We start from the raw sequence: 23,444 nt of genomic DNA, 5'->3' as shown, positions 1-23,444 counted from the left end.
TTCCTTGAGAGTAGCTGTTTTACAGGTCAACGACCATGCGAATCAGTGTCACTGTTCCAGCTCCGCCAAGGGGCCTTTTTTCCTCAAGGAGTAATATGCCCTATCTCGACTGATTGACATTTTACACTGTCTTGATTCTCTGAAATGGACAGGGGGCTACTGCCCAATTGCCAAGGACGGACTTTGAATAGTTTATTGAAGTTTCCATCCACACAGATGTACTTTCTGAAAGTATAGTTGAATGCTGCAACTTTCCTCAAGGGTAGGAGGACTAATCCTGATACCCACCTGCTGACTGTGATGTGCCAAAACTGAGTGCAAAGAAGCCCTCTCCATTATTTGCACTGCCCAGGAACCAACAACCTGCAGTTGCAGGTGATGAATGTGGTGACTTCAAATCACATTCAGATTTTAAATTACATTCACCCTGGAAAGCGGTTCCAGCTGAATAGCCCAAAATCAATCTGCAGAAAAGATCACATAAAATTGCACCCTGCAAGGTGGCAGCGGATTTCACTTCTTTAGATGCAATTTCCCTTTCTTGTAACATTTCCTGCAACGATTTGCTTGGCACATTCTTTTCATGCATAAAGAACCTCTTTACATCATCCTCCAACCCCCTTCACCTAGCCAAGGACTTACTCGCCAATATCTAGTCTGTATTCAGAATAGCCTACAGCCCCAAAACAGCCCCCTTCACTTTAAAGATCTTAGACAATTTGCAATGCATCATCAACAAAGGTGAAGTATGTCTTATGGCATTCCTGGATCTGTCATTAGCCGTCGACACAATAGACCATGGCCTCCTACTCAAGACCTTTGTGCTTAGAATGGGCCTAAGAGGAATGGTACAGAGATGGTTCTGCAATTTCCTGAATGGCTGGTCCCATCACTAAAATTGGGGAATTACACTGACAACAGAAAGTATGACCCGTGACATACCACAGGGCTTCACCCTCTCCCCAATTCTATTCAATCTCGCGCTGTTTCTAAATTGCACTTCAATAAAGTTTCATCAAAACAAGGATAACACACTGCTCTATTTAAAGTTATTCTTGGTACAAGTTTTACACACTCCACAGAAGGGCTTGATGTGAGAGACTCACACTGCTTGCCACTGAACCCACTGAAAAAGGAATTCCTTCTAATCTCTTCTGGGGTCTAAACTAATGGCATCCTCTCTTTCTTCACACTATTCAGACAAATCAGCTCTTTACTTGAAGTTCACAAGCACACTTCCCAGCTCCTCCCCTTCCACACACATCTGTTAGAATCCTCCCAGTAGCTCTCAATCTTCATCTACCCTTTTAGATCCAACCTCAGTGGCTCCATCCAAGAAATCAGGGCTGATGCTGCTGTTTTGTCCAGGAGGTAGGTCTGACATCTGAGTGGGGGTGCTGGCAGTAGTATGTATTTATTGTTTCAGCAAATTGCCTTGAGATGACAATATAGATTGCACTATCGACCCTGATATAATAAGAACAACAATTGCTTGCTTGAACCAGACCAACAACGCGGAGTTAATAAAGTGTTCGTACAAGTTAATCTGGAAGTGAAGTTCAAAGGGGCATAAATATTCGTATGAGGACTGGATCAATCTTCATTATAATAGATGATATATATCTATATAACTACTAAAGCGCGGAGAGGGGGAGACAGTTCATGAACGACCATGGTGAATACTTGAAGTATTTGACACACCGAGATCCTTATGAAACGTTTCCAGTAGCAAATCCATTTTGTGCAAAAAGGTCAGCAATCGGCGTTTCCAGTATTTTCTCAAAACCGTAAAAATATGTTTTACTTTTTATTATGGGGCGCCATTCACTAACACTTCCCTTCTCTTACTTTTAAAAATAATTTACCTCTATTTTAATATTCCCATTTTTAATGTATTCTTTTAATTGGCCTCATTCCTTATTATTACCTGTCCCTTCTCGATGTTTGTGATGCCAATATCTTTGACCTGATGTAATCACGTCACCTATAAACCTTCTTACATCTACTGTTATTCTTTACTTCTCAGCCATCTTACAGCCAGGGCTAGTGAGGATAGCCTGCACGCAGTTCTGTACTGACAGGGATGGCAGTTAAATATGCATTATTTTCAGCAAAATATTTTTTAATCATTCTTCTGTGTTGCTTTTCTCCAAAGTCCTAGCTTTCGCTTGTATTCTTCAGTTGGGTCCACATAGCAGGATGGCTATTTTCATGGGGTTAGTTTCTGACAATGTGCTTAGTTACTATTTCTAGTACAACTTCACATCCTCGTCAGCCTTTGATTCATTAGAAACACATTACTCATTGGTTAACATATATAAAGCACACACATCTGTATCAATAAAGGAACAACAACAAAAAGAACATGGAATTATTGTGGTTATTTATTGAGAATCTTTTTAATTTGCTCACGCCCAGGCTCTTCTCTGAGAGCGTGCTGTCATTAGTACAATTACTGCGACTCTGCTTCTAACACTTTTCTGGCGACACATCCGTCCATCGTGCTGTGCGGCTGTACTCAGATGTAACACATTACAGCATCAAAAATGCAAGTGAACAATTTCCACCAGTCAAGTTTTGGATTTAAAAGAGGCCAAAAAACGAGAGGAAACAATGTTTTATCCCGAAATAACTTTTGCTTTAAATGTCAGACGACATTCTGAAATACATTTAATAGGTTGATGACCGATGTGCCGTGGTGAACTGCATGCTGTGATGACACATTTGCGTAAAGTATGTGCACACCACCACCACTCGGAAACATGTTTGCATTTTTATATATCTGTTACTTTCCTACAAAACATTAGAAAAATATATTAACACCATGTTCCTGAGGTTATACAATATACAGACACTTGGCCAGCAGAAGGATGGCCTACACCAGATGTTCACAGCACTCAAGAAAGATGACAAATTGGCAAAATCGCAAAAAAGCGGAGTTAGTCCTTTAAAATTTTTTTTATGTCAAATACAAAGTTATAGAATTCCAATATTGCTAAAAAGTAGTGTTTTTATTGTACATTGTTCATTTTCTGCCTCCTGGAGCGATCTCTTCTAACATTTGATGGCAGGGACCCAAAAGATAAGATCTTTATATTATATTTAACATGTTGTTGGGACTAAGGATTTCAATCCAGTAACCGTCAGGATCCTGTATAAAAGCAAGTCCTTTCATTTTACCTGAAAAACAAATACATAGCAAGTCAGTCATCAGTACTGAAACCAGGTTTCCTTCTTGAAACTGACAATGCTTCTGAACTGTCTGATGAACTCTGTTGTAGTTTACCATGTGCTGCTGTAATCAGTGCTTTAATCAACAGGTCTCAGAGCCATAAGGCCTCTCCACTTTGCCCTATTAATCCTTGGTACAGTTATATGATTAGTACCTTAGGGTAAAAGAATCCATCAGCAGCCACTTTATTAAGAACTACTTGTATGCGGGGACAGAAAACTACTCTTTACACTAAAATGTTTAATCCTTGTGGTGTGGCCGTGGCGGGGGGTTTCCCAGTTCTGGGCAGGGGTCGAGAGGGCGTACACTGCAGTTTTGGGTCGAGGGCTCCATCTTGCCCAAAGGATCGCATTATTAGGTCCGCTGGAGGATGTGGGTGGGCAGAGGATGGCACGACACTCGTGACGTAACATCGCCTGCCATTGGAAATCCCAGTCCCACCACTCGTTGGCGGAGAGGAGGAAGGGGATAGAGTGGGGTGCTCACCAGGAAAGCCCCATATAGAAGCCTAGCGGATGCCCTTGCAAGCATGGGAAGATTTGGGGGGGGGGGGAAATGGTGAGCCTACTATGGACTTGCTGTTGGGGTTGTTTAATTGCACTCATGTTATGCCATCTATTGTGTTTGGTGTGTAGCGGACATGTCTGTGTTCTGAAAAAATCAATAAAACTGGTTAAAAAACACAACAACCTTACAGCTGGAACCGCACATCTCAAATGACCCTGCCAAAATGAGTGTGCACAGAAAAGTGACAAGTAAATGTTTTATGAGGTATACATTAGCAAGAGACCATCTACACTACAGTAACTAATGTTTAGAAAGTCAGGGTAGACAATAACTATCTTCCATCAAGGAAAGCAAATTGTGCAGTACTGCAGAGTAAGGAAGGATGGGCTTGTTGAAAGGCTACTGATGTAGTTCAATGCAATTTAGCAATAATAAAGGCCCACGGAAAACAAACTATTTCCAAACTGGGGAACTTACCCCTTTTCTAATGAGAAAGATCATTCTGCAAGCTTTACGGAGTTTTACTTTAGAGACCTTGCTGCTCGAGGAGGCGGTCCTATGACCAGAATCCTTTAGATTAACTAACCTAGGAGCTTTCACTTGAAGTTTTGGAGTAAGCATTGAATCATGCTGTGGGTGACAAAGACTCTGGGTGGCTAATGCATAGAGGAATTGAGAAAGCAGGTGTTGGTTCAGCCAATGTATAGGCAGGACCTTCCTTACAGTGAAATTATGAGGTATTAGTATTGTGCTGTAACTACGCTGTGTATGCGTGCGAGACGTGGGGAATGCTGCAAAGGAGCACTGAGTACAAGGACATCTCCAGGAGTTGTGTCATGCAGGCTTCAAATAAACATCTCCAAGTGTTGTGGTACCAACATATAACTAACATGTGAAGTCCTGGAATACAATTCAAAGCTCATGCTAGATATCAAAACCTAATGTTTAGGGAGATTCTTACTAAAACCTTATATTGTAGAAAACTATACACACTTTTGAAGCTGACACCAGATACTTCTGACACATTTTAAATTATATTTTTTTTAAAATGGGATGTGGAAAATAACTTGCCATCATCTGGTTTCTTCACAAATGTTACTCCTAGATCTTCAAATCTTTTACAGGCTGCGTAGACATCTGGAACTGCAATGCCAATGTGTCCTACAAGAACAGAACAATGGGTAAGTCTCACATAGCACCACTGACTCGCGTCTTTAAAATACTTTATTGCTGTTACGGCGCACAATCAAGACCCTACAAAAATACAATGTACAAATAATGCTACAGAAACCTCCGGCTGATCAACAGCTTATATTGCTTCACCTTAGTCTGCTTGATAGAGAGTATTGTGAAGAATCAGTGAGATAAATCCGCATGTGGGCATCACATCTCAGGTTGCATTGGCTCATGCATTTGTCCCCTGGCCAGCAAGTCTATGAAAATCGTGTGAAGAAATCCAAGATTAGAAGGGAATGTGGTGGAACATCTTGAAGGTGGTGACCTCAAAGGTTGACAAGAGACCAGAAGCAATACAGACAATCTACCAAGTCCACTTCCATGTGCAAGCTGAACACTCCTCTGTATCTAGACACATGAAGTAGCATCATGGATTACAAACTCTGGGAATGACTTGAACTGTTGTGCTATATTGAGGTCCTCAAGAAAGCATAAGTGCGGAGCCTGAGAGGGGATAAAGTTGATGTCAACTACAATTAAACTGTTGATGACTGCACTTACAAACACGTATTGCTAAGCAAAAATCCATCAGCGCAGACTTTCAGTATAGAAACATTACTCAATAGTAAATATAACCACATTACTGGCAATGGAGCATTAAATAGAAGGCTGGATCAGCTCTGGGACTTCCGTTTCTAACTTGCAGGTTACACATAATGGCCTCCGCAGCGAGCGAGTCACATACATGCTACTGTACAGGCTGATGGTAAGAGTCCTATCATGATTCAAAGTACATTGGTACTTTTCTCTGGGCGAGACCCTTTCAGTATTGCCACTCTCGATGCAATTACAGCAGGGACAATGGTGAGTGGGTAAGTTCTGTTGTGTTGAGTAAGGTTTTGCACGCCTGTAGTATGTTCCTTCCATGCTGCGGACTGTCATGAGTGCTGTTGGACCAGATCGACTTTATGTAGCTTGTATAGCCAATATCTTCGTGTTGAGGAGAGTGAATGGAATGACACGAGAGGATCCTGACTCCATGGATAATAACACAACTTGATAAGCCCAAAGCACAGGCAGGGAGTTGTGCAATTATGCACCCAGATTCTCTGCCGCATTTTCACAGTGCCGTAGTTAAGGTAATTTCTTAACACTGAAGCGATCTATAGTAGATTTGTCTGATATATAGACTATTGCACCAGCAGTGAAAGTTGTCGACTAGTTTCAGCGACTCACTCACATTCTCTTGGACTAAAAGACTATGCAACTGGGTATACAAAGAACCTACAGTGGTCTGGAATGCGTATCCTAGCGGGGGGGGGGGGGGGGGGGGGGGGGGAGGAGGGTGGCGGTGGTATTCGTCAAGCTTCTTTAAAAGATTGTTAATGTATGTAAGAACTCAACCATAATTCTGGGCTACCCTAAATGCTAAACTAACAATATTTTGAGAATTGTGAGTAGGCAACAATGCAGTCTTATAGTGTCTACTATCATTAAAATATTAGCCAGGAGCAGTGTGATGCCAGAGATTCTCTCAGACGATTCCATCTTGCCATTAACAAAGTTGCCTGGCGGTTTGTTGAGAACCACTGCATTGAAGCTATAATCCAACGTGCGGAGTTCCATCAGACTCGAGCTATCTTACGCAGTCTCCAAAACCTACAGAAAACATCTTATTATGAACCATATTATGGTCCTTCTGGTATATAAGCACCTTTCAGCTTCAGGAGGACGATCTTTAATATTAAAAACAGCCTGCAAAAAGCACTTCAGAAGCCACTGGTGACTTCCAGAAGCCTTATGCCTCCTCCTCTGGGCCGGATCTCCAGCGATTTCCCCTCTCTTTAGTGTTTGTGCAAAGTGTCAGCCACTAACTCCCTGAAACCTGGGAAGGTCTGCTTGCAGGCTGCTCTCAAAGAGCGTCCAGGACATTCAGGTCATGTTCTCGTGCGCAAATGGAAGCTTCTCTTCCTGCTACTTGGATGGTCATGGCTTCCACACCTTGCTATCCACCGATACCAGCCTGACCCAATGCACATCATATTTATTTAACCATTACAGCGAGGAAAGTGTACAACTATGTGTACATGGATTGCTCTGATTTACAAGGAGAGGGAAAGTTAGTAACTAACTGGTGGCTTGAAGCTTATTTATTGAGGTGGAGTCTGTCACAGTACGACGAGAACGTGATCGCAAGCCATTCAATGCACACTTGAAACCAAAAGATTTCTTAAGAAAAACACATTCTAATGTTCCCCACACTACTAGCTAGCTGGAGAGTGCACAGCATGTGAATCTACAGCACACATGCTGCCGACATTCAAATACCTTCTTCCTCTCGATTCCATTCACTGGAGCTCCTTGAGTGAAAGTTAGCCAGATTAACCTTTCTCCCTCAGGATTTTTTCAGTGGCCGATATCACCCACAGGTGCCGGGTATCCAACATGCGCCATCACCTAGCTCTGTCGGTCAGTCAGGCTACCTTTTCCTGTAGACAGGGCAGGAGACCCAGCTAAGAGAGGCTGCCAGAGGCGTAGTTTCGACTGAAAATGAGTTCAGGTAGATAGCTCTAGATGAAATCCCATATCTAAAGAAGGATGCTAGCACATCAAACTTCATCTTCAGACCTATTAATATCAGAGAGTGTAATCCCTATTCATGTTAGGGGTGATGGCTCTATGCTACAACTGCTATAAAACACGAATAACTAAGGTGTGATGCACCTTGATGCTCAGCATTTTTACCCAATCCCATATGCCAGTAACTTAACTTAGTTTCTGGCTAACTCGGTTTTTAAACTACATTTAATATGCGGATACTGGGACAGAAAAGTCCCTTGCAAGGGAATGGATGTGTACCTCTGTCTGCCCTGAGCGCCCCTGGGGTGCCGATATCTGGGACCTTGGTAACATTTTTTTGTTCTTAGGCAAACACAGATCATGTGCGTGTGCCATGACCTAAGCCTGTCTCATGGATTGCGGTGTTGCTAAAGACAGGTGAGGTTCCGTGTGAGACGGAACGACACTTTTTGAGTGGTGACGAATATGGATGAGTTTGGTGTCTACGAACCGCAAATGACGAGTATAGTGGGTGTACGCAGTTTCGCTACGCAACCACGTATGGTTCGTCTCATTTTTGGGTTTGTTCATCCGAACCCTCGAGTTCCATTTTAGATACGACATCCATTTTGTTTCTTGCCCTCAAGTAGCCAGCGAACGGACGTTGCCCGCTTCGTGACCCTGGGACTCCCAAGCTTACATGAGGGACACGCGTTTCCTTGAGGGTGAATTTTACGATAAGGGAAATGACACGGCGAAGGCAGATGGCCCCGCTCGGGACTCATCTTGCCGTGCTAGCCTATTGTTTCAGTCATGCATGCATTTGACACGAGGTCTTTGATCCTGTCATCAAGTTTCCTTTATTACTCCCGACACTCTTCTTTAACCTGTTGTGCATCCTTGTCCTTTCTTTGCATCTGTTCTTGTCCTCTCTCCTAATGTGTTTACGGTCAGAATGGAATGTGTTTTATTGCGGGGTAGATATGTTTTTACAGTTGGGAACCGGCAATGCTGTTGTAATTATGTTCCGGCCTCCTGAAACATGAACACGACTCTTTTGAAGTTTATTGTGGGAACTGAGTTGTAACTTTTGTTCGCCATACTGTGCAATGGCAAAAACGTGTATAAAAGGAGCGATCCACTTTTGCAATTTGAAACAGTCTCCGAGAACCTACACGTTGTGTACTTCTTGTGATCTCTGTATCCCTGCAGTAAATAAACGCTGATCTCTGACGTCGCTGGAAGTGTCCCGTGTCTCTGTGTTTCGTACGCCAGAACAGGTAACCCACGAAGGTTTCAGGTGTTGTTCCCTGGCACCGCTGGGTCTTAGAATAACCCAGTCCTTCAGTTGGCGCCCAACGTGGGGCGACATCAGCGGTACCGGTCCAAAGCCCGACGATCGTGAGGAACTTCGTGTGAAATCTCCGAGGGAAGGTGCACCCCGCTTCATCGATCCAGTTGTCGAAATAAGTGGCCCGACGTCTTTTCCCGCGAAGATCCCCGCCTCCTGACGGCTGCGACGGACTGATGCCCTGCCTGTCGACCTGTTTTGGCGCCTGGCGTAGTCCTTTGTACGGCGAGACGATAGACGGGCCTTCCTGGTGACGCCATTGCTCTTTCAGTTAAGTATTTGTGGGTCGCTCCCAGTGTTCCTTTGTTGTTTGCATGGTTCTATAGCATTTGTGGTTCTTAGTTGTTGGGTTTTATTTGACGATTGCAATTGCCAAAACCGAGGGTCTCTCATTTTTGTGCGAGGACATCATAATTCGATAGCTCTTGAAGTTTGTAAACTCGGTTAGTGTGCACGATGCCTGGCCGTAGTACTTTGTTTGGGTTTCTTAAATGTTGCAGAATGGATTCCCGGTTGGAGGATTCATGTCCGATACCTCCGGTTGGAACTCCAATTTATGAGCTCTATAGTCGTCATGGTGTGGGTCCTATCGTATATAACGAATATTGGGTCCGTTACACTAAAAATGATGGTGTTCTTAGTTGGCCATCACATGGTAGTTTCGAAACTGCCGTTTTAGATAATTTGGAAGCTAAATTGTTTAAAAAGAAGGCTAGGCCAGCCATGTTTGATTCCTTCCGGTTATGGCGTAAAGAGGCCAAGCAGAAAGAAATCAAACAGAGTAAGAAAAATAAGAGAGAAGGTGTCATTACTGTGATGCGAAATGCTGAACAGTATCAGAGAGACAAAGATGAGAAAGAGCAGGAAGTTAGTGCTCGACTTCATCATATGGCGGTGGATAAGTGTTACCCGGTGTTACCGTCTAATGCTGATAAGACGGGAGAAGAAGTGATAGAAGATTCGCTCCTATCTTATTTGTTGAAATCACCACCTCCCTATGCTCCGGATACTGTGGGTCCTACGATTCTTCCTATTCCTCAACCTGCTGTTTTGGCGGCTGCTGGTCAGCCCGTCGTTCCTCCCGCTCCCCCGAATCCTCTTGTGCCGCAAATTGTCCATCCTCCTTTACCGGCTTCTCTTCCTACGGCGCTTTTCCCAGCCCCTCCTCAGCCGGTCGTTTCCGCTACTTCTGGTGCCGCGTCCACCTCTACTGTTTCCACTCCTACTGCTGTTGCTCCTGTGCCGTCTTCTTCTTCTCCTTCTGTTTGTAGCCGTCTCCTGAATGCTGTTGCTACTCTTTATTCTCCGCTTTTTGGGCCAATACTTGGTTCGACTCTTTCTGATGTTGCTCAGAGGCGTAGTCAGCTTCCTGATGGTAGGGAACGTGAATCCTTGGTAAAAATGGCACGTAAATGGATTCGTAATCCTGTTAAGTACCCTTCGCGTATAGTGTTTGAAACATTTTCCCAGTTTAATGCGCCCACGCAACGATTCGTGTTTGAGGAAATGTGTAAATCGTTGAGGGAAGAATGGGATCATGATGTGAGCGACAATGTGGTCGACAATGTACCGTCTGAGGTTTCTGAGCTTCAGCATTCATTTACAACTGGTGTGATTGTAGGTTATAAGGTTCGAGCTGCTCTAGAACGTCTGTTATCCTTTCGATGTACAGTGCAACCTAGAGCGTTGTTCAAAGACGAGACCGAAGAGTGGATGGCAAAACCTGGTCAATATCCTATGCGAGAAGTCCCCCCAGTGTGGATGCCAGGTGATCCCAATGCTAATCCTGCTGTCCCAGGACGTTTTCAGAGAGTGTGGATACACCTCCCTTGGAAGCGATCGGAAGTTTTGCAGGTGAAGCAAACTTTGCCCGATCCTCGTAAAAATCCTGCAGGTTATTATAAGGAGTTGTCCCAACTAGTGGATGCTACTTTTATGAATCTTGCTGATATCGACATGTTGTTTGGCAATGTAGTGCCTCAGCCGATTTGGGCGAAAATTCGTCACGAGAATCACGCGGCTGAGTTAGGCGGTGACTGGGCTGCTCTTACGGCGGCAGACGCCCAGCAAGTTGGTGGGGCTAAACCTAAACAGCTTATTGTGGATTTGCCCCAGAGGATAATTACTCTTATGAAAACGCTTATGCCAGCGATGCGCGTTAATTGGGACAAATTGTCCGCGTGTAAGCAAAAGAGGGATGAGAGTGTCTCCGATTTCTTTACGAGATTTGAGGAAGCATTTGTTGATCATAGTGGTCAGGACATGAGTTCGGAGGGTGGTCAGCGGTTGTTTGTTGATAAATTTGTATCGAACTTGTTGCCTGAACTCAGCAACAAGCTGAAGAATTCTGAGAGTTCGTGGGCTGTTTCTACCACTGCTCAAATATTGGCTACGGCCCAATATTATGAAAACAGAGAAAAGGAAGAAAGTGAACGTGCAGATAAGAAAACGAAGGATCTTAAAACTAAGGTCTTATTGCAGCAAGCGTATCCTCCGCGCTCAAATTTCAATGACTCGCAACAGCCAAATCGCTCACAATCGCAGTTTCCCAGATCACAGGTGCGCAATGACTCTCCCGCACCTCGCTTTGTGTTGGGGTATAATCAATGTGCATATTGTCGAGGGGAGGGCCATTTGAAGTTTAATTGCCCAGTTCTACGTGATAGGAACAATGGTGTGTCAGCTCGAGGAGGTCGTAGTGGTCCTCAACAAGCTTCACGTGGTAGAGGTCGCGGTGTTACTCAGACTCAGGCTGAGCGTCTTGCAACTTCGTCAGATTCGCAGAATTGTTTCGATCGACGCGATCTCTCGTCTGGTAGATCTGCACAGTATCATGTGGACGACTATTATGTCGAGCGTGATGTTGATCCGGACGGTATCTACTAGGACGGCCATAGACGAAGGAAGGGAGAAGTGTCAGTTCCGGTGGATCAGAGAGGGCCTTATGTCGCAGTTGCCACATTGGGCGTCGTTGAGCCTTTTCTGTTGGACACTGGTGCAGCAAAAAGTTCCATCATGCATTCGAAACTCCCTGGCGCGCCTTTGTCTGGCTTAATGAATGTTTCCGTTGGATTCTCTGGCGCCCCCGTTAGCAATCCGGATTCTAGCCCCTTGCCCCTTACGATTGGGTCTCATGAGTTAGAAGCTCCTTTGATTTTGACTACTGGTTGTGGTGAGAATCTTTTGGGCTTGGATTTGTTGAAAAGGTTACATGCGACTTTGTACTGCTCTCCTACGGGAGTAGAGCTTACGTTGGGTCAGAAAGTGATTTCCCCAATGTATTTATCGATCGACAAGCTCCCGCCGGAATAGAGTTCTCTTCCGGTTTCTTTGTGGGCGACAGGTCCCAATGATGTGGGCCTGCTGGAAATACCACCTTATGTTGTTCAATTGAAAGTTGATGCGCGATTACCGCGCATACCCCAGTATCGTATCTCCCTTGATGGTGAACGAGCACTATTAGCGATCATCTATGATTTGATCGATAAAGATGTTATTGAGGAGACACGAGGTAACGTGTGTAATAGTCCTGTGTTGCCTATTTTGAAGCGAACTGATCCCTCCAAGCCCCCTGTGTACCGTCTAGTTATTGACTTACGGGAGGTAAATAAAATTGTTGTCCCGCAGTTTCCTGTGGTGCCCAACATTACAGCTTTACTGACTCTGATTCCAGCCTCTGCATCATGGTTCTCGGTAATTGATTTGAAGAATGCGTTCTTTAGCATTCCAATTGCTGAGGAAAGCCGTGATTTGTTTGGTTTTACATTAGGTGGTCGTAGCTTCCGGTTCAAACGCGCACCTCAAGGCTACTGTGAGAGCCCATCGATATACAGCCAAGCTCTTAAAAGTCAACTAGATGCATTTGTGCTGCCGACTGGTGCGGCTTTGATTCAGTACGTTGACGATCTGTTGGTAGCTGCAGACACTGAACAAATTTGCAAGACTGCTACTGTGGCACTGTTGCAGCATCTATGCGACTTACACCACAAGGTGTCACCTTCTAAATTGCAATATTGTTGTCAAGAAGTTACCTATCTAGGTCACTTATTGTCAAAGGCGGGAAGGAAGTTGACCCCTGAAAGAATCGCAGCAATTGCTCGAATGACTGTGCCGACGACTCAGAGAGACGTGCGTGCCTTTTTAGGTATCACGTCATACTGTAGACAGTGGATTCCAAATTTTTCACTGTTAGCGAAGCCATTGATAGCTCTCACGTGCAAGGATGTTTCGTCTCCTTTGCCATGGACGGAGGAATGTCAGAAAAGTTTTTCTGAACTTCGTGATGCGTTGTGTTCGGCTCCTGTGTTAGGTACTCCTGATTACAGCAAGCCATTTACACTATACGTCCACGAGAGGGAAGGTTGTGCGTTGAGTGTTTTAACGCAACAATTTGGTGACAAGCAGCGCCCATGTGCATATTTTTCCTCGACTTTAGACCCGGTATCTAGAGCGTTGCAGAGTTGCTTGAGGGCGACGGCGGCAGCTGCGGCGTCTATTCGACAATCCGCAGGCCTTGTCATGGATAATATGCTCATAGTGATGGTTCCGCATGCAGTTGATACTCTTCTGAATCGTACAAAAACTCAACATCTGACAAGTGCAAGGTTGTCTGGGTACGAGCTGACCCTTTTGGCAAGTCATATACAGATCAAGCGTTGTAATGTACTGAATCCGGCGACATTATTGCCGAGTAATACGGAATCAGATGATGTACCACCACATGATTGTTATTTACGAACTGAGGAAGAAACAAAGGGTCGTGTGGACCTGAAAAACACTCCTTTGGCAGATCCTGATGGTACTTTGTATGTTGATGGTTCTTGCTTCAAATTGCCGAATGGTGATGTGACGACCGCGTATGCTGTAGTGACGTTGAGTACGGTTGTGGAAAGTGCGAGATTGAATCAGAATTCAGCACAAGCGGCAGAGTTGATTGCATTGACAAGGGCATGTGTCTTGTCTAAAGGAAAGCGAGTGAATGTGTTACCGACAGTCAGTACGCATTCGGCGTTGCGCACAGTTTTGGAAGACTTTGGAGAGAAAGAGGATTTATGACATCGCATGGGACGAAGATCCAACACGGGCAGCTCGTGAATGATCTTTTGGATGCACTTACCTTGCCTAAACAAGTGGCGATTGTTAAATGTAGTGCACACCGGAAAGTGACGGATGATGTTGGTCGTGGTAATGCATTTGCGGATGAGATTGCTAAGGAAACGGCTAAAAATCTTACAACTCGAATGTATGTGACAAGTTCAGTGAGATGGCCGACGGAAACTGGTATGTGTGAAAACACTGTTGAGAATGTGAAAGCAATTCAGAACGAGGCAACTGAAGCTGAAAAGATCAAGTGGAAAGAAAGTACGGGAAGGTTGGATATGCATGGATGTTGGGTTGACTTGACGGAACGTCAAAGGTGGATGTTACCAGATGCATACGTATTAGCTGTCGTGACGATGGCTCATGGGGTGTCACATATTAGTGCAAAAGGGATATGTAAGTTCTTGTCCCCTGTATGGAAGAATGAGGGTATTACTAAGTGTGCTGAGAGAGTGGTTAAGAATTGCATGGTGTGTTTGATGCACAATCCTGGCAAGGGCACCCCCACTCCACCTGGTCATTTTGCTCCCCCTGTTTGTCCCTTTGAGGTGATCCAACTGGACTTTATCCATATGGAGAGATGCAATAACCTGAAGTATGTTTTGGTTGTGGTTTGCGCGTTCTCTAGATGGATTGAGGCCTATCCTCTTAAGGATAATACTGCCCTGTCCACAGCGAAAATCCTGCTGAAGGAATACTTTCCTAGGTATGGAATGCCACGGATCGTGTGGTCGGATAATGGAAGTGAGTTTGTAGGAAGTGTGATGCAGAGTGTGTGTAAGGGCCTTGGAATCCGTCAAAAATTTCATAGCGCTAATCATCCTCAGGCAGCGGGTTTGGTTAAAGGGTACAACGGTACCCTGAAACTGAAACTTGCAAAAATACAAACTTCCACTGGTCTATCATGGCCTGATGCCTTGCCTCTGGCTCTCTTATCAACCAGGGCGACTGTACACTCTCGAGTAGGGCTTAGCCCATATGAGATTGTGTTCGGTCGCCCTGCGAACATTTGGGGAGTCCCGAGACCTAAGGCCTTTGATAGTCTTGAGTATCCAATGCTAATTGATTACCTTCATGATTTGACCACTAAACTACGGTTGATTCATCAACAGGTCTTTGAAGCTCTACCGGCGCAGACAGAGGGTCCTGGACATCAGCTCCGGCCAGGTGATTGGGTCGTTACCCGAAATTTTGGTTGGAAACGTAACTTGGAGCCAAGATTCGTAGGACCTTTTCAAGTCTTGTTGACAACGAGGACTGCGGTTCGATTGGAGGGCCGGAAAAACTGGGTCCACGCCGGCCACACGAAGAAGGTACCGATCCCCTCACCAACAGACGGTTGGGTGAGAACTGGGATTGCAGCAACGGAAACTGAGACTCCTTTAAACTTTGTGCCGTTTAGTGACGCTCAACCTATAGGACATGATCTGTCGCTGCCAAATCCACTTGTGGAGTCATCAATAGCAGAGAACACAAGGTCCGACTCGTTGTCCACTTTATCGAACACTGTTGCGCCAGCTGAACAATTGTTTACAGAGCAAACTCGACCTGGAAGAAGTCGATACTTTCTTCGTTCAAGAACTAATAAAAATTAAGTCGTATATTTGTTTTTTTTTCCCTTTTTCGGTGCGATGAGCATTATGGACAATTACATCCTTTCTTTTTGAGTTTTTTTTAATGTGTTTTTCACTGCTAAAGAGATTTGTATTAAAACTGAACGTTTTGAGGAAAACCTACCATCCGGGTTACCGTAGGGCCGTGCGGGTACTCCTTTCTGTTTAGCAGGTTTCTGACGCTAGGTCGGTTACTTTTTGTCGATTCCTGGGAACTCCTGGGGATTGATAATCGCTACTCAGAACGAAGTGCGTCAAGTACGTCACGGACGGTTTGTAGAGGATGGCATTCTCTAAGCTGTTGGAAGTAGAAAGGATGTCGGCGCAGAGATCAGAGTTATATAGGGTTGTACGAACAAAATGTTTTCGGTTTCAGGTATTCCTACTGTTTCTGACTGTATCTATGCTATTGGTGGGCGGAGTATATTTTGGAATACAATTGTTATTGCCTTCTGTTTCACCTACCCTTTCTCCTAATCTAGGCTCCATCACCACTGTTTCCCCACATTCTTTTCATCCTTTGCCTCAACACGAACAGGTTAGACGTGCGGAATTTATGAATAACTCCTTCGTTCAACTCCTACATCAGCATCAGTTGGTGATGAATACTACCAACTGTTGGGTGTGTGGGTTAATGCCACATACCATGGATAGGGGTATTCCGTATTTGGTTCTTCCTTACAGCTCCCAGGGTTCCGCTCGAGCATTCCAAACTATGTTTCGTAGTGCACTAGATTCCTACCCCAGTCGAGAGCCACGCTCTGTTCATTTTGGTCCTGGTCCGTACCACAAGCCTTTGGCGATAGCGGATTTAGATAGAGATGTTTTTGATGCATCGCTTATCCCAGATGAAGAGGTGCAAGCCTATAGGGATCTGAGTGAGGCTGAGTATAGTGTTTCAGTGGGTGATAGACAGCTTAAGAGCTCGTCCCCAATATGGATTGTACCACACCTCGGTAATTTCTGCTTGAAAGGTTTGGGTCGAAATCCGAGAGCACAACTTGGGAACAGTGCTTGTACTGACACGTATGTCCTACCGATGCTCTCTTCCCCTGTTTTCCTGACTGCTAAGGGCACTTATTTCATATGTTATGAACGTGCATGTACATGGCTACCCCGTGATTTTTCGGGTACCTGTTATATTGCGAATCTTTTACCACCGACTTTTACAGTGGCCTCAGACTATCACAAGACTAGAGTTGTGAGAGGCGTTCTTAGCAAAGAGGATACTGCCGGTCAAGAAGCAGGAGATTTCTTTAAGGGTTTCCTGCCGTTTTGGGGACCTATGGTTAATAGTAGGAACCTAAGACAGTTGACCCGTGTAGTCGAGTCGACTGCTAATATCACCGCGAGTGCCCTTGGTAATTTAACAGCTGAACTTCAGGCGGACAGACTCATGACGTTGCAGAACCGTATGGTTCTAGATGTTGTTCTCGCAGATAGAGGTGGTGTGTGTAAAGTTATCCATTCGAGCTGTTGCATTTTCATTCCTGACAATGCTCCAACTGTCTACCAAGCCATCTCAAAGTTGCACAAGATTTCCGAGTCCATACACGTGGACAAAGGTAATTGGACACTTCTAGGATGGTTTTGGGGTTTGATATCCACTTGGGATTGGAAAATTCTGATGATCGTAGGGGTTGTTGTAACGTTTCTATTCACGTGTTGTCTTTGTGTACAGTGTGGTCCTGCCTTATGTGGCCTTTGTGCTACAACGTGTATAAGACGGCCATCTGTTACCAAGGAGACATTGATGAGTAGAATGATGTTCCAGCAACAGGTGAACGATCTGCTGAATATTGAAATCGATTCCGATCTTGACTAGTGCTTGCCTACCTGAGGGCAAAAGGAGCGTCTGAGGTTCCGTGTGAGACGGAACGACACTTTTTGAGTGGTGACGAATATGGATGAGTTTGGTGTCTACGAACCGCAAATGACGAGTATAGTGGGTGTACGCAGTTTCGCTACGCAACCACGTATGGTTCGTCTCATTTTTGGGTTTGTTCATCCGAACCCTCGGGTTCCATTGTAGATACGACATCCATTTTGTTTCTTGCTCTCAAGTAGCCAGCGAACGGACGTTGCCCGCTTCGTGACCCTGGGACTCCCAAGCTTACATGAGGGACACGTGTTTCCTTGAGGGTGACTTTTACGATAAGGGAAATGACACGGCGAAGGCAGATGGCCCCGCTCGGGACTCATCTTGCCGTGCTAGCCTATTGTTTCAGTCATGCATGCATTTGACACGAGGTCTTTGATCCTGTCATCAAGTTTCCTTTATTACTCCCGACACTCTTCTTTAACCTGTTGTGCATCCTTGTCCTTTCTTTGCATCTGTTCTTGTCCTCTCTCCTAATGTGTTTACGGTCAGAATGGAATGTGTTTTATTGCGGGGAAGATATTTTTTTACAGTTGGGAACCGGCAATGCTGTTGTAATTATGTTCCGGCCTCCTGAAACATGAACACGACTCTTTTGAAGTTTATTGTGGGAACTGAGTTGTAACTTTTGTTCGCCATACTGTACAATGGCAAAAACGTGTATAAAAGGAGCGATCCACTTTTGCAATTTGAAACAGTCTCCGAGAACCTACACGTTGTGTACTTCTTGTGATCTCTGTATCCCTGCAGTAAATAAACGCTGATCTCTGACGTCGCTGGACGTGTCCCGTGTCTGTGTTTCGTACGCCAGAACAGGTAACCCACGAAGGTTTCAGGTGTTGTTCCCTGGCACCGCTGGGTCTTAGAATAACCCAGTCCTTCACAGGGAAGGGCTCCCCAAGTGTTATCCTCAGGTGGAGGAAGGCTCGTGCCTTCACCGGAAGTTAATTAACACAAGTGGAGTGATGGCAGCTTATTGTGTTTTCAGTCATGGTAATCAGAAGGGTGAACAGGCTTTTTTACCTGTGCCACTGGAGTGGTGCCTCCTGGCACACTTGTGTAAAATTCCCTTGCTCTGTGCTTAACTCAACCTGGGAGGAAGATCAAGACCAAGGTATGGGGCACTCAAGGTGGCTAAACACCAGAACACCAACTTCAAAGACAGACACTAAATCCCATTTGTATCTGGAAAAGGTTTATAAGAAGGGGAGCTTGAGAGTCGCAAGTTGTCAAACTGAAGCTTTAACAAGCATGGAAACGCTCAGCACAGGTTCTGCAAGTTGTGATCAGGACTGGAGACTGAGTGTGCTTTGCTCGTTGAGCAGGCAGCACCCAGGAGTATAATGAACACTCACTCATTCACCAGCTTCTGCCTGACATGAGACCAGAGGTCCCTGTGGAAGAAGGAGACCGTGAAAAGTGTGCAACTGTGAACTCAGTGGCCACCTAGTCATCGTAACTCGAGTAGCACCCCAGGTCTACCACTTGAGACAGACCGTACTTTCCTCATCAAAGGAGGAGTGCCGTAAATGTCTAGACCCTTTATCAGCCGTGACCAGACTACTGCTCATTGCCGGCATCAGTCTTAGTCTACCTTGATCCAGGACCCCTGAATGCTCCTGGTTCTTCTGTCTCATCTCCAACAGGAGTGGTTAAGACTGCATTCTGGAAAGTCCCACCCCCTTGGGGACATTTAATTATTGAGGTGGCTGAATGTATGATGAGTTGCGAGACTGTGTTGGCCCTTCACCTACCTCCTCTCTAAGAAGCCTTGGCTGCTCGAAACGCGCTACCACGGAGTCAAGTGTGGATGGGGTTCTTGGTCCAGTTACACAGAGCCCATAGTAGGCTGGGCCATGGAACATCAATAGTAAAATGCCAAAGCCACCATGATTAAGCCCAGTAGCTCCTGCTTGTCCCGTGGCCCTCTGAAAGGGGTTCTTACAGAATTCCATTGTCTAATAAGCTGTGGCGCAGCAGCCAGAGCGGCCGACTCCAGAGCACCGGGCTCACTGTTTGTTCGCCGGTGGCAGCTTAGCTCAGCACCATGCGACTCTGGGCAGTAGCTCACTTAATCTCCCTGAAGGCCACAAGCAACTTGAAACCATAAGGGGCGATATGTTTGCGCTTTATAAATATAGATTATTATTATTACAATAACTACAATCAGAAAAGGTCATCAAGCAATCACTTTTCTGCGTCATACGCAGAGAAAGTTTTTTTCCACCCGTTCATGCTCTTTTCCGGTATAGAGACTCTCCAGTAGAGAAAGCACATTGTACACGTTTGAAAACATGGACTCAACATTCTACTCCATTTATCCACTAAGGAAGTTAAAAACGTTTTCCTGGCACCTTTACTCAAGCTCACACCTTTCAAATATTGGTGCATTTCGCTTGCTAGAAGCTGATTCTGTAGGCCTTAAACATGAATAGAAACACATGAAAGCAAGGCAGATCTAGCAAATACCTTCAACCATAATAACTCAGTGCTACTACGATGAATATCCCATGTGACAAAGAGCAGGTTATGGGCTTTATATAAATTTAGTGTTGTCAAGTGCTAAAATGCCTTCTTATTGTTACTTCATAAAGCAGAGTCCGTTAGGGCGCATTACCTCCAGTGGGATTGTAAGGACAGTTTTACTTCTCATTTCTGCACTTGAACACTCTCACTGGACAGGATGTGCACATGGAGAGGCTATGCCCCTTCTTGAAGGACCATGGACGGGCCATTCCCATTTTTGAAGGGGAATGGTGTTGGTGGTTTTGAAGGGCGAGTATATATCCACAACATCCTTCAATAGCTGCATCTCCAGGGCTCTCTTTAGGTTAGAGGTTTGGAAGTTTACTTGGGTTGGTGTGCAAAAAGCATCCTAGAGTTGTCTGCCAAGCGATCCAATATATTATCTGTACACTTGTGCTTCTTACAGCAGAATCTTGGCCCTTCCTTGCATTGTGGTACAGCCGGGAAAATCTAATGGCATATTCCACTCATTTCCTTTGTGAGCCCTGTGGATGGCCCAAGCTCTTTGGATTTTTTCTTCCCCCTCAATTGAGCCAATGGAGGCTGTAGTGCTGGATTACAAGGACCGACCTCTTGAGGTTCAGTTCTGGTCTACCACTTGAACTAGGTTCCTCTGGAGTTTGTCTTGTCATTTTTGGTGCCCCTCTGTAGATCAAGCCGTGATAGTACTGGTTGTACAGGACTGTTCAAACGAAAAAGTGCAAGGACCTCTATCAGTAGAATTGCCTGAGAGATCGTTATTTTTAGTTATGACTGCTGCAAGAAGTAAAGGTCCAAGTGAGCACCTTGAACCCTTCATTCTATTTTTTTTTTAACTTTGTGTTGGTATAGCCCTAGGAGGGATGCTAGTTTCCACATTATCAGTTTTGGCACCATGCAAACCTAAGTAATTCTTCTTCCTCTTGTAATGACAGTATCTACTTTATCACATCTGGAGGAAGGAGGAACTACACCAGAGATCTTTTCTGAGCCAGAGTAGAAATAGCTCGTGGTCCAAATGTTAGATACAGCAGGCGCAGAAAAGCCAGTCGTACTTTTGTGATTTCAACGAACATCGGCTTGGTCTCCCCCGAATGGCCTCATTTCAGGTAGGCCTATCTTGACTAGGTTTTCTTAAGTGCGATCTTGATGTAAACAAGAAAACTTGCTGCCTTATTTGCTGAAAAGATGCTAATCACCCTCTCATCTACACAAACCTTCACCTTTGCAACGCTCTGCAACCTACCAACCACAGGATTTGTAGATCAGTTAAACATTTTCTTGACCAAAGAGGTATGTTTCAGAGGGATTGTCTCTGGGAACCTACCCAATGTGTGAAAGTCTCAAAAGAAGAAGTGCCTCACCGCAAAAGAGGACAGGTTCACCTGGGGTCTTGGAGGCGTTACATGAACAGGGGGGGAGGTTATCCAGAATGTGCAGGATGGCATTCTAGACTTTAACAATCTTTACTTAAAAAGACAAAGGAAAGACTTAAGAGATGTCAATTTGTTGATTATTTATGGTTCAGTTACATTACAAACAACTTTAAACAATGCACTGGTCTCGTATGACATCTAGTCAATCAGTGAGGCAGAATGTATATTCTATGGACTCGAAGATGCTTTGTAACAGTCTCCTAAATGTGATTCAGTGTGATTGGTCAACTGCACCCAAAATGGACTCTTGACGGAGTCCCACCCCTTTCAATATGGCTAGGTTTGGGCCAAAATGTTTAGGAAATTACTTACAAGCTGGTTTTATTTACTTCTGACTAGATCTAGTATTAAAGAGAAATAGATGTGTGAAGTCTTGAGCATCTGTTCTAGGCTAGCAGGTCAATCAATAACACAAAAGAGGCCTGAGAAAGTTTAAAGACCTAGAAGATACCAAACGCCGATACCGCAGTGGGTCTGGAATTTCCTGGAATAGAGCAGGTGACCACTTTAGGAATCTGCATGGTAGCAGGCCAAATGGATTGTTTTTCTTTGGGTCCTTCCATACAAACCATGAAAGCAAAGCATTATCGTACCAGGATTTGGGCTCAACCACCAGGTTTGACGTTTCTAGACCTCAGTAAAACCTCAAGGGTGTTAACAGTATTGAGGGGACCACCAGTAAAATGCATGCATCATAAGGGAAATGTAAGAAAGTTATCAGCTAGAAAGGGTGTGGGTCCTTCACAAGTAATGTCTACAAGCTCCCTTTTGCTGAGAACCAAGTACCCCGTTGTAGCACTATCAGGGTAGCAAGGAAAAGCAGCCCAAGGCCTATTCAGGGGAGGTGGTGTGGGCTAGTATCCCAGTCTTCTAGCACGGAACAAACACCCAATAAATCAGATCCGGTCAGTGTTCTTACCTATAAAAAGGAGAGGTACTGTATTATGCACCACTAAACAATACTATACATTAATTCACTAACATGTATACAATGGTAGGTAGAAAGACCTATGGTGACACTAATAATTCACATAACTGGTTAACCTTAACTATTTAACTACAACGCCCTCCTGCACCTTCCACATACACTAGGTACAATAAAATGGGGAGCAGCTACTTGTATCAAAAGGTAGGCCTACTGACTGACTGTTAGGGTGCCATCACATTCATAAAAGGAGAAAACTGTCATAAGGAACCATTGCAATGTCATTAAACTGCTATGGATGTTACCATCTTAAAGTCACATTCATTAGGGCATGTAATTACTCACTGTTGACTTTGCGATTGTCAAAGCATTTCACTTGTGAAAGAATTGTACATGAACCTTTCTTCTACTTTTAAACCTTTTGTAGTGCAGGCTTTTGAACCACTAACAGGGGTCCCCGCACTCCAGAGTCTTTAGGCAACAACCCAAGCTCAGAAACAAAGAAACTTCTCCTGGGGTCAAGAATACAGACCCCTCAGATGTTGGGTGAGATAAAAAAAACATTGGGGGCATTGGGGGGAGGGAGTCTCCAGTGGGGACTGCCACACTCCTGGCAGCCCCACAAACACTTTAGTAGGTGTTGGTGGTGCGCTTGCCTTTCCTGGTGCACCACAAACCACATATGCAAATTCCCCCCTCCCCTCGCCCCCCCCAGAGGATTCCACTGCATTCCTTTAGCCCATGGCTGTCCATACTGATGAGCAGCCTTGGGCCCTGCTAAGGGATATGCCTTTGTTTCCTTTTCTTTGAAAAAAACAAACAAAAAAAAACAACACACCTTGTTCATGTATAATTTTTCCAGGCTGGTTGCAACTTGTTCCTTGGGCCCCAGTGGAGCTCGCCAACCTTCCTTCACCTGCCCACATTCATGTGTCCAGGTGGCTCTATAGGGGTGTGTTCCCCCACCCCCATACACAGGAACTTAGTGGACAGGACTTTAGAAAAACACCATCTTGCTTCCGTGGCTCTGGACTCCCTGGGAGTAGCTTGATAAAGGGCACAGCAACGCTCCTGAATTTCATGTTATTGGTCGCCAGGAACTGGGGGTCCATCGGGACAAGAGTACCAAAGGCTAGGGGCCCACGCACTTCCGCTTACGCC

The 23,444-nt window shown here is 44.9% G+C and overlaps 1 protein-coding gene across 1 annotated transcript in view; it reads right to left on the bottom strand.

The window, feature by feature from the left end:
• Positions 1-2,366: 2,366 nt before the first annotated feature.
• GLO1 (glyoxalase I) overlaps positions 2,367-23,444 on the bottom strand; it is a 220,007-nt gene continuing 198,929 nt past the window's right edge. Inside the window, exons 5-6 of the mRNA XM_085610240.1 lie at positions 4,811-4,900; positions 2,367-3,180 (exon numbers count right to left, since the gene is read on the bottom strand). Coding sequence (XP_085466366.1) covers positions 3,092-3,180; positions 4,811-4,900 — 179 coding nt within the window. The 3' untranslated portion in view covers positions 2,367-3,091. The remainder of the gene's footprint in view (positions 3,181-4,810; positions 4,901-23,444) is intronic.

The sequence above is a fragment of the Triturus cristatus genome, chromosome 6 (assembly GCF_964204655.1).
Source record: "Triturus cristatus chromosome 6, aTriCri1.1, whole genome shotgun sequence".
Lineage (NCBI taxonomy): Eukaryota > Metazoa > Chordata > Amphibia > Caudata > Salamandridae > Triturus > Triturus cristatus.
This window is presented reverse-complemented; position numbering and strand designations above follow the sequence as displayed.